Source organism: Panthera onca, chromosome A3 (genome assembly GCF_046562875.1).
Source record: "Panthera onca isolate mPanOnc1 chromosome A3, mPanOnc1 haplotype 2, whole genome shotgun sequence".
Taxonomy (NCBI): Eukaryota; Metazoa; Chordata; class Mammalia; order Carnivora; family Felidae; genus Panthera; species Panthera onca.
The window spans coordinates 88,969,184-88,981,513 of NC_138341.1; the positions used below are offsets into that span (position 1 = coordinate 88,969,184).

A 12,330-nucleotide genomic window follows, 5' to 3' on the forward strand; every position below is an offset into this window, starting at 1 on the left:
CTTTATATAGATTTGAGTTTTTGACCTACATACTTTTCTCTAAAGAACTTCTCACAAGGGCAGGTCCACTGGCAATAAATTCCCTCAGTTTTTGTTTGTCTGAGAAAGTCTTTATTTCTCCCTCATTATTGAAGGATAATTTTTCAGTATACTTAATTCTAGGCTGGTGGGTTTTTTTTTTTTTTTTTTCCTCTCCATACTTGGTATATTTCACTCCACTCTTCTTGCTGGCATGGTTTTTGAGAAGTCAGGTGTGATTCTTATTTTTGCTCCTCTGTAAGTATGATATTTTCTCCCTCTGGTCTCTTTCACTGTTTTTTTATCTTAGATTTTCAGCAGTTTGATATGCGTAGGTAGTTTTTTATTTATTTATTTATTTATTTGTTTGTTTATTTATTTATTTATTTATCGGCATTTATCTTAGTGTTCTCTGAACTTCCTGTATCTGTGGTTTGGTGTCTGACATTAATTTAGAGAAATTCTCAGTTGTTATTGTGTCAAATATTTCTTCTGTTCCTTTCTTTCTTCTTCATCTGATATTCCCATTAATCATATGTTACACCTTTTGTAGTTCTGTAGTTACCTTACAGCCCTTGAATATCCTGTTCTTTTTTTTCCCTCAGTCTTTGTTCTCTTTGCTTTTCAGTTTTGGAGGTTTCTATTGAAATCCTTAAGGTCAGAGATTCCTTCCTCAGCCATGTTCAGAGTACTAATTAGCCTATCAAATTATTTTTCATTTCTATGATGGTGTCTTTGTACTCTAGCATTACTTTTTGGTTCTTTCTTAGACTTTCTATCTCTCTACTTACATTGCCCATCTGTTCTCTGTTCTTACATTATGTCTGCTTAATCCATTAGAGCCCTTAGTGTATAAATTAGTTCCAGCATCCCTCTATGCCTGAGTCTGGTTCTGATGCTTACTCTGTCTCTTCAAACTGTATTTTTGGTTTTTGTTTTGTTTTGCCTTTGGCATATGTAGTAATTTTTTTTTTTTTTTGATAGCCAGACATGATGTACCAGGTAAAAGGAATTGCTATAAATTGGCCTTTAGTTATGTTTTGGTATGGTTTGGGGGAAAGGGAAGCAGTGTATAGTCCTATGATCCTATTGTAGGGTCTCAGTCCTTTCAGGAGGCTGTACTTCTAGATTGTGAACTCTGTATGTGTGTCTCCATTTTCCCCTTTCTTCCTTAGGTAGGACAGGATGGCTAGAGAGTGCTGGAGTTGGGAATAGTATTGGAGCACAATACCATAATTTATTTAACCAAACCTCTTTTGCTGTACATTTATCTTTAGTTTCTATCTAATTGAACAAACACTATAATGAACATTCTCAGAGCTAAATCTTTTTGCACATCTCTGATTTTCCTAGGGTAGAGTTAGATCAGTGGGTGTGCAGGCTTTGATTTTAGAAATTGCCAAACTGCCTGCCATAAATGTATATCTACACCCAAAATAATTAAGTGCCTATTCCGTGCATGCTGACCAGCACTGTGAGTTGGCTTTATGTTCTTTGTTTGCTAATTTGATAAGCAAAATAGAACAAAGAAGAAAGAGAGAGCTCTTGTTGTTTACAGTTGTATTTTTTTTTATTTATGAGGTATAACTTTTTAAAATATGTTTAATGGCAATTTGCTTTTCTTTTTTTTGTGAGATGTATTGCTCTTAGCCTATTTTTCTTTTAAGACATTTGTCTTTTTGTTCTATTGTGTATTTAAGTCTTTATATAATATTAATATTAAGTCTTTGTCATATATCCTCCAAGTATTTTGCTAGCTTATTTTTGTTTTTGTTTTTGCTGTTTTTATCATAGAGGATTTCATTTTTCTGTAGCCAAACTTTTGTTATCATACTTCAAAAGAACTTCCCCAGCTCAAGATTAAACATCTATTCATATTTCCTCTTGGGCATTCAAGACTTTTTTCTAACATTTAAATTTTTAATATTTATGTAATTAATTTTGGCATATGTAGTGTATTAGAAAACTTTTTTTAAAATAGCCAATTTTAATCACATTTTCTAACTTATTATTCCTGGTAGATGAGTGAACCAATGATTTTTATGTATTTATTTTTAAATTAGCAGTATTTCTCAAATTTACTTATTCTAATTTTTAGTTGATACTGTTTTTTCTAGGTAAAGAATTGCATACCTTCTTTCTAGTATTTATGTTTTCTGTTTTATATTCTTTTATGACTTTGGCTCCAATTTCTAGACCAGTTCTAAGTAATAGTATGGATAATACAGTATTTTCTTTTTTAAAAAAACAAAAATTAATCTGGTATTATCTTCTTTTTAATTTTAAAAAATGAAATGTCTTTTTTTGTGTGTTATTTTGTTGTTGCAAAAGCTCTGACATGTATGAAGCCTTCAATTCCCTTTCCCTTTGCATGATCAGCAAAGTCTTAGGAGCCTCCCTTTGGCTGAATCTGAGTTGAGTTCATCACAGGCTCATGACTCTCTTGGTTGTGAATTTGTAAGGTGAGCAAGGCATGGGATTTAAGGGCACTCTCTGTACATCTCTCCTCAAGCCAGGTGGCCACTTTGTCCCTAATGGTTACCAGCAAATCCCATACATTCTTCCCTTATTAATACCATTCTGTAGCCTGAGAACCAACTGCCCTGAAACACGTGCAATGATATAATTCCCTTATTGCATTATTCTGGCTTATATAAGTTAGGAGAAAAAATATTCTAAAGTCACAGATCATTTTGTTATTTGGAATTTTTCAAAGCTGTTATTTGGGAATGAGGAGAGAGCAAATGAGGGGTATGATCGCTCTTAGACTCTACTCTGTACCCCTAGGTGAGGAGAGGTTTGGAACAGACCATGGGGGAGTGTCCCATGACAGACACTTATCCTTGCTTTTCCCCTATCTGTGTTCCATGAAAGGCACATTCCATTCACATTAGATCACTCCACCATGACCTAGATGAATATCCCAAAATTGTGTGGTCCCTTAGCTTATAGGGAAGCCAGCTTTTCTGGTAATTCCATGAAGTGTACTGGCCTAAAATGTCCCTCTGACCTGAGAGAAGCCTACAAGTCCCGTATTATTGCTTCACATTAAAGTATTGAAGACTCATTGGAAAGGCAGATGGTACCTTCAGATTCAGTAGGGGTTACCCCATTAGGCTGGCCATCATCTCCTTATACAAGTCCCAGATAGTCCAGCTGGTCTCCTAGCAGATTGTTGAGAGACAAATGACAGGGAGGTTTGATGTGGAGGGGCAGGGGGAGAGGGTGGTTAGGCCAGCAGTCTGTGGAGTGTTCTATTATATATCATATGTATTGAAGGAAGGATGGATATTGGAAAGGGAACAGAAGCTGACCACAGATCCTTGGTGTAGGTGCCAGTTTTGCCTGTGGCATCCCTGTCCGGCCTTCTTGATTCTAGCCGCTGCCCATGTTGTCTCTTTTCCCCAGTCTTCTTTCCTGATGGCTTCCACCTTTTGCTCTTCATCACTGCTCCGTGCTTTCTTTCTCTCACCCTCTTCTCTGCACCCCCTGTCATTTGTCCCTGTAGCTCCTGGCACCTGTGAAGCCACCCTGGTCATGTCCTTCCTCACAACTACTAGCCTGCCAGTCTTCCCAGAAAGTTCCTCTTCCTCTGTGCTTCATGCCTCTTCCTTTCTCTTTCCATCTGTTTCCACTTTGTGCATCTATACTTGGCATTGTCTGCATTGCCAAAGAATTTAAGAGGGTTATCCAAAGCTTTTTGTACACGACTCTAAATAAATGGAACTATATTGGGTCATTTTTTGTTCATGGATGGTGCCAGAAACTTAAAAAGCTTTATACTTTGCTGAATTTATTTTTATTCAAAATAATTTTATTTCAGTAAATAAATAATAGGAACATGAATTTTAAAATACTAGCTATATTATAAATTGCCAAGCTCTTCCATTTGCAGATTTTTGCAACTATAATCAATATATAAGAGAGAAAGAGGGAGGTCCTGGGTGAAGATGTAAGGGCAGACTGTTTTCGTATGTCAGATCCCAGAATGGATAATAAACCATTCTTTGCATCCTTGCTCAGGATCTTTTCTGACTTTCAGCAGCACTGACTGGTCTCCATTTTTGTTGTGTGTGTTTTGTTGCGTGTCCACATGCATGTGTGTGGCGACCCCAGGATGAGATCCTGACTGTCATCAGAAGAGTGGATGACAACTGGGCGGAAGGCATGCTGGGAGACAAGATTGGGATCTTCCCCCTGCTGTATGTGGAGGTAAGGTCATGCTCTCAGATATGCTTCCTCTTCCACCCTGCTGTCTGTTTCACTAGACAGGTGGGGTTGTGGAGGTGGACTCCTGGCCTAGGACCCCTTTCCCAAGAGAAGAAGATGGGGACTGCATTGGACTGCTGTGCCAGTGCTATGAGAATTGTCTCAGTCCCTCAGGTTGTGTGTCCCAGGCCTGGCTGCAGACTATCTTACCATGTGGGCAGGGAAGGAGGGTCTCCCCAGCCCCAGAGGAGAAGACAGCATTCCCCTGTCACTGCAAACATAGCTGAAGAATGCTGGCTCTGGTGGGCCGTTTGTGGTCCTCATAGGACTCACGTGACTGGGCAGCTTGTCCAACTGGGAGTCCTTAAAGCAGAGATGATTTGGGGCCTGTTAATTTCCTGTCTCCTTTCTGTAACTAAGGAGCACTTGGTTTCCAGTGCATAAGTTATGGGCAGTGGCTGAGCCGGGAGCATCTTAGAATGTTTGCCCTGGAAACCCCTGTTTGCTGTGGGCTATTTGTGTATGTGCAGGAGTATTTGCCCATCATGTGCGAGTGTACTGTTTGTCAGTACAAGTCACGTGTGTACGCCCATGAGCCAACACACCCTTCATCTATTAATCACTGCAGTTATCCATACAGTTCTTTCAGCTAATGCATACTGCGTGCTCGCTGCATGCGAAACACTTCTAAGTACTTTCTCATTTAATTTTCTCAATACCCTAGGCATATGAAAGCCAGGAATGTCCCCACTTTACAGATGAGCCAATAGAGACAGAAAGTTCTCCCAGCTAAGTGGAACATGAGCACAGGCTGGTTGCTCTAGACTTAGCCCTTCACTGCCCTGCCCCTGAATGCCCCCCACTAGCAAACTGTAGTTCACTCAGCCTGTTGTGGGGCTCCATGTGCTGGTAGGTGGCACATCTAGCTTTGCCACACCTACTGAGCTGTGTGTGGGTGCCACTAGGTATTTGTTAAACACATCTGCTGATTCCTTTTTCATATAGGATAAAGTTCAAATGCTATTGTAAGGCATTCATGATTCATAGCCTGCAAAGGCTAGATGTTTTGCTAGCCTCATCTCTGGTCATTTCCTCTCCTTTCCCTAAATGCTCTGGACTAGTGGTTCTCTCACGTTAATTTTGAATAGACTGCCCAGGAGATTCTGAGGCCATCTTATACAATAACAGTAAGCCCACACACGTACACACACACACACACACACACACACACACACACACAGTGCCCACACTCAAATATACATGGACTCATACACACTCTGACACGCACTCTCACACACACATCCACACCTCTCCCTAGTACACTGTAAGAGTCAAAATTCCCCAAACACCTTGTAAGCTTCCATTTGTGCATTTGCTTCAGTTTCCAGGGGGATGTTCTTCTTTATCCTGCAGCTTGAGATCAAAGAACCTGATGCATGAGTAACACTTATAGTGCAGTCTAGCAGTGAAAAACTTAGCCTCTCAGACATCTGTAGCAATGGAACCATTTTTCCTCAGGCAGACTTCTAAGGATGCTCAAACACATATGCAGAAATGCTTACAGAAACTTTGTTATGATGGCCCCAAACTGGAAACAATGCAGATGTCCCTCAGCAGTGGGATGGATAAATGAAGGATGGTATGTCCATACGATGGAATACTATCCAGCAGAGAAAATGAACAAAAGACTACTGCATTTAAAAGCATGGCTGAATCTCACAGACAGATCTTTTGAAAGAAGCCAGACACAAAAGGGTACATATGATTTTCACTTTTAGGAAGTTCAAAACCAGGTAGAACTATTCCAGGGTGACAGAAAGCAGAGCAGCTGGGCCTCTGTGGGGAGACTTATGGGAAGCAGGGAGAGGAGGCCTCTGGGATGTGGAGGTGTTTGAAATCTTCATCTCAGGAGGTTAACAGTTATGTGCAGCCATAGAGTGATGCACAGTTAACATTTGTGCATTTTTCTTTAAAGCACAGTTTAAGAAACTAAGATAAAACCTCATAAGGAAACCCAAGGCAGGTCACACTGGCACCCCCTGCAGAAGGCCACGTTAGCCCCAGCAGCTTCCACCCTCTGGAAGGGCTCAGGCATTGTCAGGGAGGTTGAGAGCTTGGGCTCAGGACTGGGAAACCAATCAGTGGGGCTCTCTGAGTGTTCTCCTTAGTTCCAAAGACTTACTCAAAGGGCAGATTTCCTGAGGCCCAGCCACAAGAGACACGCTTTCAAATACTTCTCCCTTGAGGACATAGGTAGACTCCTGCATCCTTCTGGCTCAGAAGCCCTCCATGCCCCACACCTCCAGTGACAGTCCTGCCTCTACTGAACATGGCTGTCTTACTCCTTTGTGTGTTTCCTCAGATAGGATGCCCTGAGGGCCCTTGAGGCTCCAGTGCTAGGCTCTTCCCAGGAGCAGTGGCAGAGAATGCCTGGAGTAGCCATGGGCAGGGGACTTGCTCCTCTGGGTCGTGCTCCTTCCTGGACAGCACTGTGGCCTGTGCAGAGCCTATCCCCTCACCATGACCCTAAGGAGCCCCAGCCACAACACCCCTGAACTGCTCTGGAACAGACTCCTGGCTTCTCACTCAGCAACCAGTGAAGACAAGATGCCCCAAATGGATATTTCCTGAGATGGTGTTTCACTGTTTCTATATCAATTCCCTTTTGAAGTACTTGAGTGGCTCTGGCCCCATCATAGCCTTGGAGGTAGATTCCAGGGCTTGCAGAGTTCAGGCTGTCTTCTCTCCAGGAGGCTGAGCAGGCCTTTGAGATCTGAGTGATTGGAACTCCAGTCTTCTGCAGGGTTTGAACCTGAGCTTCCTATTGGGGCAGTTCCTGCCCTCATGCTTGACCCAGATGGATCTGTAATAAGTGAACGAGCACTTTTGCTCTGTAGATTATACAGTCTTCTCTTAACCAGGACTGTTTCTTCACCCTGGGCTTGCCAAGTAGGCACAGTGGGACGGATGGTATAAAACCCGGGTGCAGCTGGCCTGGCCTTGAGCTACTGGCAGCCTGTCTTCTGAGAAGGTGGTCCTGTCTCTGGAAATATCTATACCTCTGGTGTACTGCAGAAATAACTCTGTCATCCACACTCCCCATAGTGCCCAGGGGCCTGGCTGCCACTGTATCCCCATTGGTGACCTGGGCCCACTGGTCTCAGGCACTGACTGCCTGCACCTGGCTCCTTCACCCTCAACTCCTCACCACTCCTGTGCGACTTCCCGTCCCCACCTTTGACCTCCTTGATGCCTTTCCAGCTCCTCTTCCTACTTTCCCCGCCACTGGTCCTGCATCTTGAACCTGCCTCCATGTTCTTTTCTCCCCCTTTGTTCCATGAACAATCACTGTCCAGCAGCCATCTTCACACCGGGACAACAGCACATGTCAGACACCTGCCTCTTTGTTAGGATGACTGCTGGGCAGGGCACTCTCACTGGTGTCTATCCAGGACAGAGAGAGGAGCTGACATTGCTCTTGCCCTTGGGGAATACACCCCAAAACATGACAGTGACATGGCCTTCCTTATGTGCCCCAAGTCCTTGAGGAGGCAGAATAATTGTCATCATTTTCATTTTTCAGAATGGTTCAATCTCAGAGAGTTCCTCAGGCCCAGGGGAACCCTCCTCCTCTAGGTGGGGGCTCAGCATTGCCTGCTGTGGGTAAACGTACTGTAGGAACACATGTGGCACTCTGCCCTTCTCACATCCTGGCATGGCTGGGTCTGGCTTTGCTGTTCCATCCTGCAGCATGAGTACCCCAACTGGGGTTCCTGCATTCTCCTTTTCCATAGGCTCCAAGATGGCATGCTTGGCATTTGCCCTTAGTATGGACCTCAGGTCATCCCTGGAGAGCAGGGCCTATTTCTCATGGGCCATGGCAACCCTAGTGGCAGAACGTGACTGGGACTCAGGGCAGCTCAGAGCATCATGGGCTTCAGAGGTAGACCCCACTGGGCTCAACACCATGCATTAGACATGTGAATTTTGGCATATTTCTTAACATTTCTGAGCCTGTTTCCTTGCTCATCTGAGGGCAATAACATGGACCTCATGGGGATAGTTGCAAGGCTTCAAGAACAATAACAGAGTGCACAGACCAGACCTGGCATTAGGTAGGTTGGCAAGGGCCATCTGTGTTGTTGCTGTGCTATTGTTTGTTGAATGAATAATTGCACATTGGTCCATTCATGTGTTTACTGAAGATCTCTGTGTCATTCCTGAGCATTGACCATATTTGGCCTCATATTTCTGAGAGTTTTCTCACAAGTGCTCATTTTCACTCCTCAGCAGGGGTGGGAGATTTTTGAAGGTAAGCGTGCCCCTATTTCTGTGCAGGTACAACAGCCCCACCCTGGTCAACAAGACAAGTGGTGCAGATATTCTCATGCTGCATGATAGGAGAGGTTGCTTGCTAGAAAGCTATTCTTTTATTTTATTTTATTTTTATTTTATTTTATTTTATTTTAAAAAAAATGTTTAATGTTTTTATTTATTTTTGAGACTGAGAGAGACAGAGCTTGAGCAAGGGGGGAGCAGAGAGAGAGGGAGACACAGAATCCAAAGCAGGCTCCAGGCTCTGAGCTGTCAGCACAGAGCCCGGTGTGGGGCTCCAACTCACAGACTGTGAGATCGTGACCTGAGCTGAAGTCAGAAGCTCAACTGACTGAGCCATCCAGGTGCCCTTAGAAGGCTATTCTTGAAGTGCATTCCTGGGAATCAGCTTCAGTCTGGAGAGACGCCGAGACAGGACACAGGACTGTGTTCTGCCTCAATGGGAGGTTTGCATGGAGACATAGAAGGAACATTAGGCAATCTGCCTGTGATGCTTGTCTGTGAGGAAAGCCTGTCCGTGGGGCTGGCGCTAAGACCCAACATCTATAATAAGCTGCAGACACAGTTGAAAAGAATGAACATGCAGTGAGCACAAGTGTCAGGTTCTGCCTTCGCACTCTGAAAATCAGTTGTCGAGGCAGAATGAGGGGGAGACCTGCATCACCAGCAGTTAACTGGCAAAGACTTCCAGAATTACCAGATAATGTGATGGCGCTTTACTTCTGCTGAGTACGATGTCTAAACTTACTAGCCGCTCTTCATGGTTGGTGTTGTGTGGTTGGCTTCCCAGGTGACATGGTCTCGGGGGGGGGGGGGGTCCACCCTCATGCTCGCTTGTATGCCCCACCCTACATGTGCACACAGAAACAGATGCTTCACCTCCTCTCTGGCAGCAAGTGGGGAAGGTTCTGGGGCAAGGTGGGAGGAATCCTTTCCAACTTCCCTTAACTATCCACGGTGAGGAGGGTGAAGGGTGGCCATTCTGTGCTGAAGATGGGCCTGAGTCTGTGGCGTGAGGACAGGCAGAGAAGGAAGAGGGTGTGCAACGCCTGTCCCAACAGCCAGCACACACTGCCCAGGGTGCTGTTCTGGACAGAGGAGGGAGCCTCTCTGCTGCCTTTGGATTTGGCATGGGAGAAGAGATGAGTAGCAGGTTCCCCAAGGGAAGCTCTCACCTTATGGCATTGACCAGTGGGTGATTAGATGTGTAACTAATTATTCTTAGGTGCTATCATCGATTCCATTGACTGCTTATATTTGCATAGCTTTTCAGCGGTATTACAGCCATCCTCCCTATTCAGCCGATAAGAAATGTGAAGCCTGATTAAATGGTACCGTGCACTGGGGCACTGGGGCTCAGCTGCCCGACCCCTGCCTGGACTCTTCCCTGGTATGGGCAGGCATACACTGAAGGGGAGGGGAGTTTTTAGATTCCCAAAGGAGGCATGGCTTGGGGCCATGAAATGCCTGAGGGCTCTTCTGAAAAAAAAAATTTCAGGGAAAACTCTTATGAACGTCAAATAACCTGAAAGCTCTTGCTTAGCTGAGCGGGCATGTGTGTACATCTGCACACAAATAGAATCTGCCTGAGACGGCAGAGGGTGAAGCATGCGGTGAGCCGTGTGTCAGGCTGCTTCTGCCAGACTTAGAAATGGGGAGTGCAAGTAGGGGCACAGAATAACTGGCAGAGCTGCTGGGTCCACAAGGGTCTGCTAATTCAGAGAGAGCAGTTGCACCAGTGGGTCTGTCTCATAAGATAACCCCAAGACCCAGAAAGAAAGAGCTGGGTGGTTTTCTCCTACCTTCTGTGACCATGGCTGTGGGAATACAAGGTACCACGATGTCCTGGCTGGTGCCTCAGGTTTACCATAGACATGAGTCACTCAACCCCTCTCTCCTCTCCTTGCTAGGTGTGGAGATCCAAGAGTTTCTAGGTTCCCTCTCTGTGGCTTGTCAACTCCATGCTTTGGGTATAAAAGCAAAATAGAATTTCAGTGGCAGTAAAGCACAGTTTACCCTGAAGCTGGCCCATGGGATATGGGCATGAGATACCTCTGAGGGGATATGAGGTCTTGGGTGCATGGGCAGACATTCTCACAGGGCCCAGTTGAAAGGAATGGAGGCCAAGTAGGAATTTTCACACATGTGCAGCAGTCTCTCTTCTGAGAGCCTGTTCTCAGGTATGGTCACCGTGTGCCCTCCATGGGCTGTGGCAGGCATGGCTGTGGGTGAGCCAGGCCTGTGGCTTCTTTTCCCCTGGAGACCATGTGGGTGGTGTCATCAGAGGAGGTTCCAGGAAGCTCCTCAAGAACAGCCTGGGCCTGTGGCTCCCAGGTAGGCTTTCCAGGCCGCCACTGCCCTGAGATTTGCCTCAAGTCTGCAACCGGCTGATGGGACGCTAAGACCTCCAGCCCCTCAGGTCTCGTGTCCTTCTGGCATCACCTGTCTCAGACCCTCTGAGACAGACCCCACTCCTGTCTCAGACCCTCTGCTACCCACCACACTGGATGGTACCACTCAGTTTCCCAAACCAAGCCTGGGTTCTCTCTGGTCCCCTTTTCTCCCTCACTTCCCAATCCACTCTGCAGTCAGTTCTCAGCAGTTCTATCTCTGAAAATCCTTCTCAAGTATAACAAATATATAGTATAATTTAAAGTATAACACACCATTAGTGCTTGTCAGACAACTGCTCTCGCCACTCAACATATCAGCAAACAAAATATTCCTGTCTTTATGAAACTCTCTTATGGAACTCACTTTCTAGTGTGGGCGGCAGATAATATGCAAGTCCATTATATAAACACCTCAGAAAATGATAACTGAAATGGAGAAAAAAATAAAACAGAAGGGAGAGAGGAGTGTTGGGTGAGCATTCTAGACAGAGGGGACAGCCAGTGCAAAGTTCCTGAGGCAGGAATGTGCCAGGCCTGCTTGAGGAACAGCAGGAAAGGCTGAGTGGCTGGAACCCAGTGGGCAAGGGGGTAAGTAGTAGGAGATAAGGTAAGGTGAAGAGGGTCAGATCACATAGGCCCTTGAAGGCCTATTTAATAAAATTGGCTTTTATTTTACGTGAAATAGGAAACCGGTGAAGAACTTTTGAGCTTGATGATCTGACATAAGTTTTATGTGAATCACTTTGGCACCACTGTTGAGCATAGATTAAGTATAGGGGGATGGGAGCATGTGTGGCAAGAATGGAAATAGATCGTGAAGCTATTGCCAGCACAGGCCACGGTGGTAGTCACAGAGGTGGCAAAGAACCAGCAAGGAAGTGCCGATGTGAGGCTAGTTAGAGGTAGTTAGAACCAGCAGGAAGTGCCGATGTGAGGCTGCGAAGTGTAAAACATCCAGTTTTGGTCTGAGCAGCTGGAGGAATGAAATCACCATGGACGTGGAGGGTGACGTGGGCTGGGGTACATGGAGACCAAGAGGCCAGTTCACAGAAGGTTGGGCCTGGGGTATCTGTTAAACATCTGAGTGGCTTATCAGATAGGCAACAGGTATGCAGGGGTCAAGTTCAAGACAGAGGTCTGTGTTGGAGATGCTAATTTGGGGTCTTTGGCATGTAGATGGGCCACTGTGGGAATGAGTATAGGCTGGGAAGGGTCCAAGAGCAGAGTCCTCCCCTAGTTCGGGGCACGTCTGGTCCTGTGCCTGACACCAGCCTCCCCATCACTAGTCTGTCCTCCACACCATATCTGAACAGCGTTTCTCTCAAATCCACCCTGCCCTACCCTCTGCCCCAGCCCCCACCCTCCTCCTTCCTTC

At 45.4% G+C, this 12,330-nt stretch overlaps 1 protein-coding gene across 1 annotated transcript in view; it reads left to right on the top strand.

The window, feature by feature from the left end:
- Nucleotides 1-12,330, top strand: part of SH3RF3 (SH3 domain containing ring finger 3) — a 373,186-nt gene that overhangs the window by 226,333 nt on the left and 134,523 nt on the right. Inside the window, exon 3 of the mRNA XM_078444321.2 lies at nucleotides 4,135-4,230. Within this exon, the coding sequence (XP_078300447.2) occupies nucleotides 4,135-4,230 (96 nt within the window). The remainder of the gene's footprint in view (nucleotides 1-4,134; nucleotides 4,231-12,330) is intronic.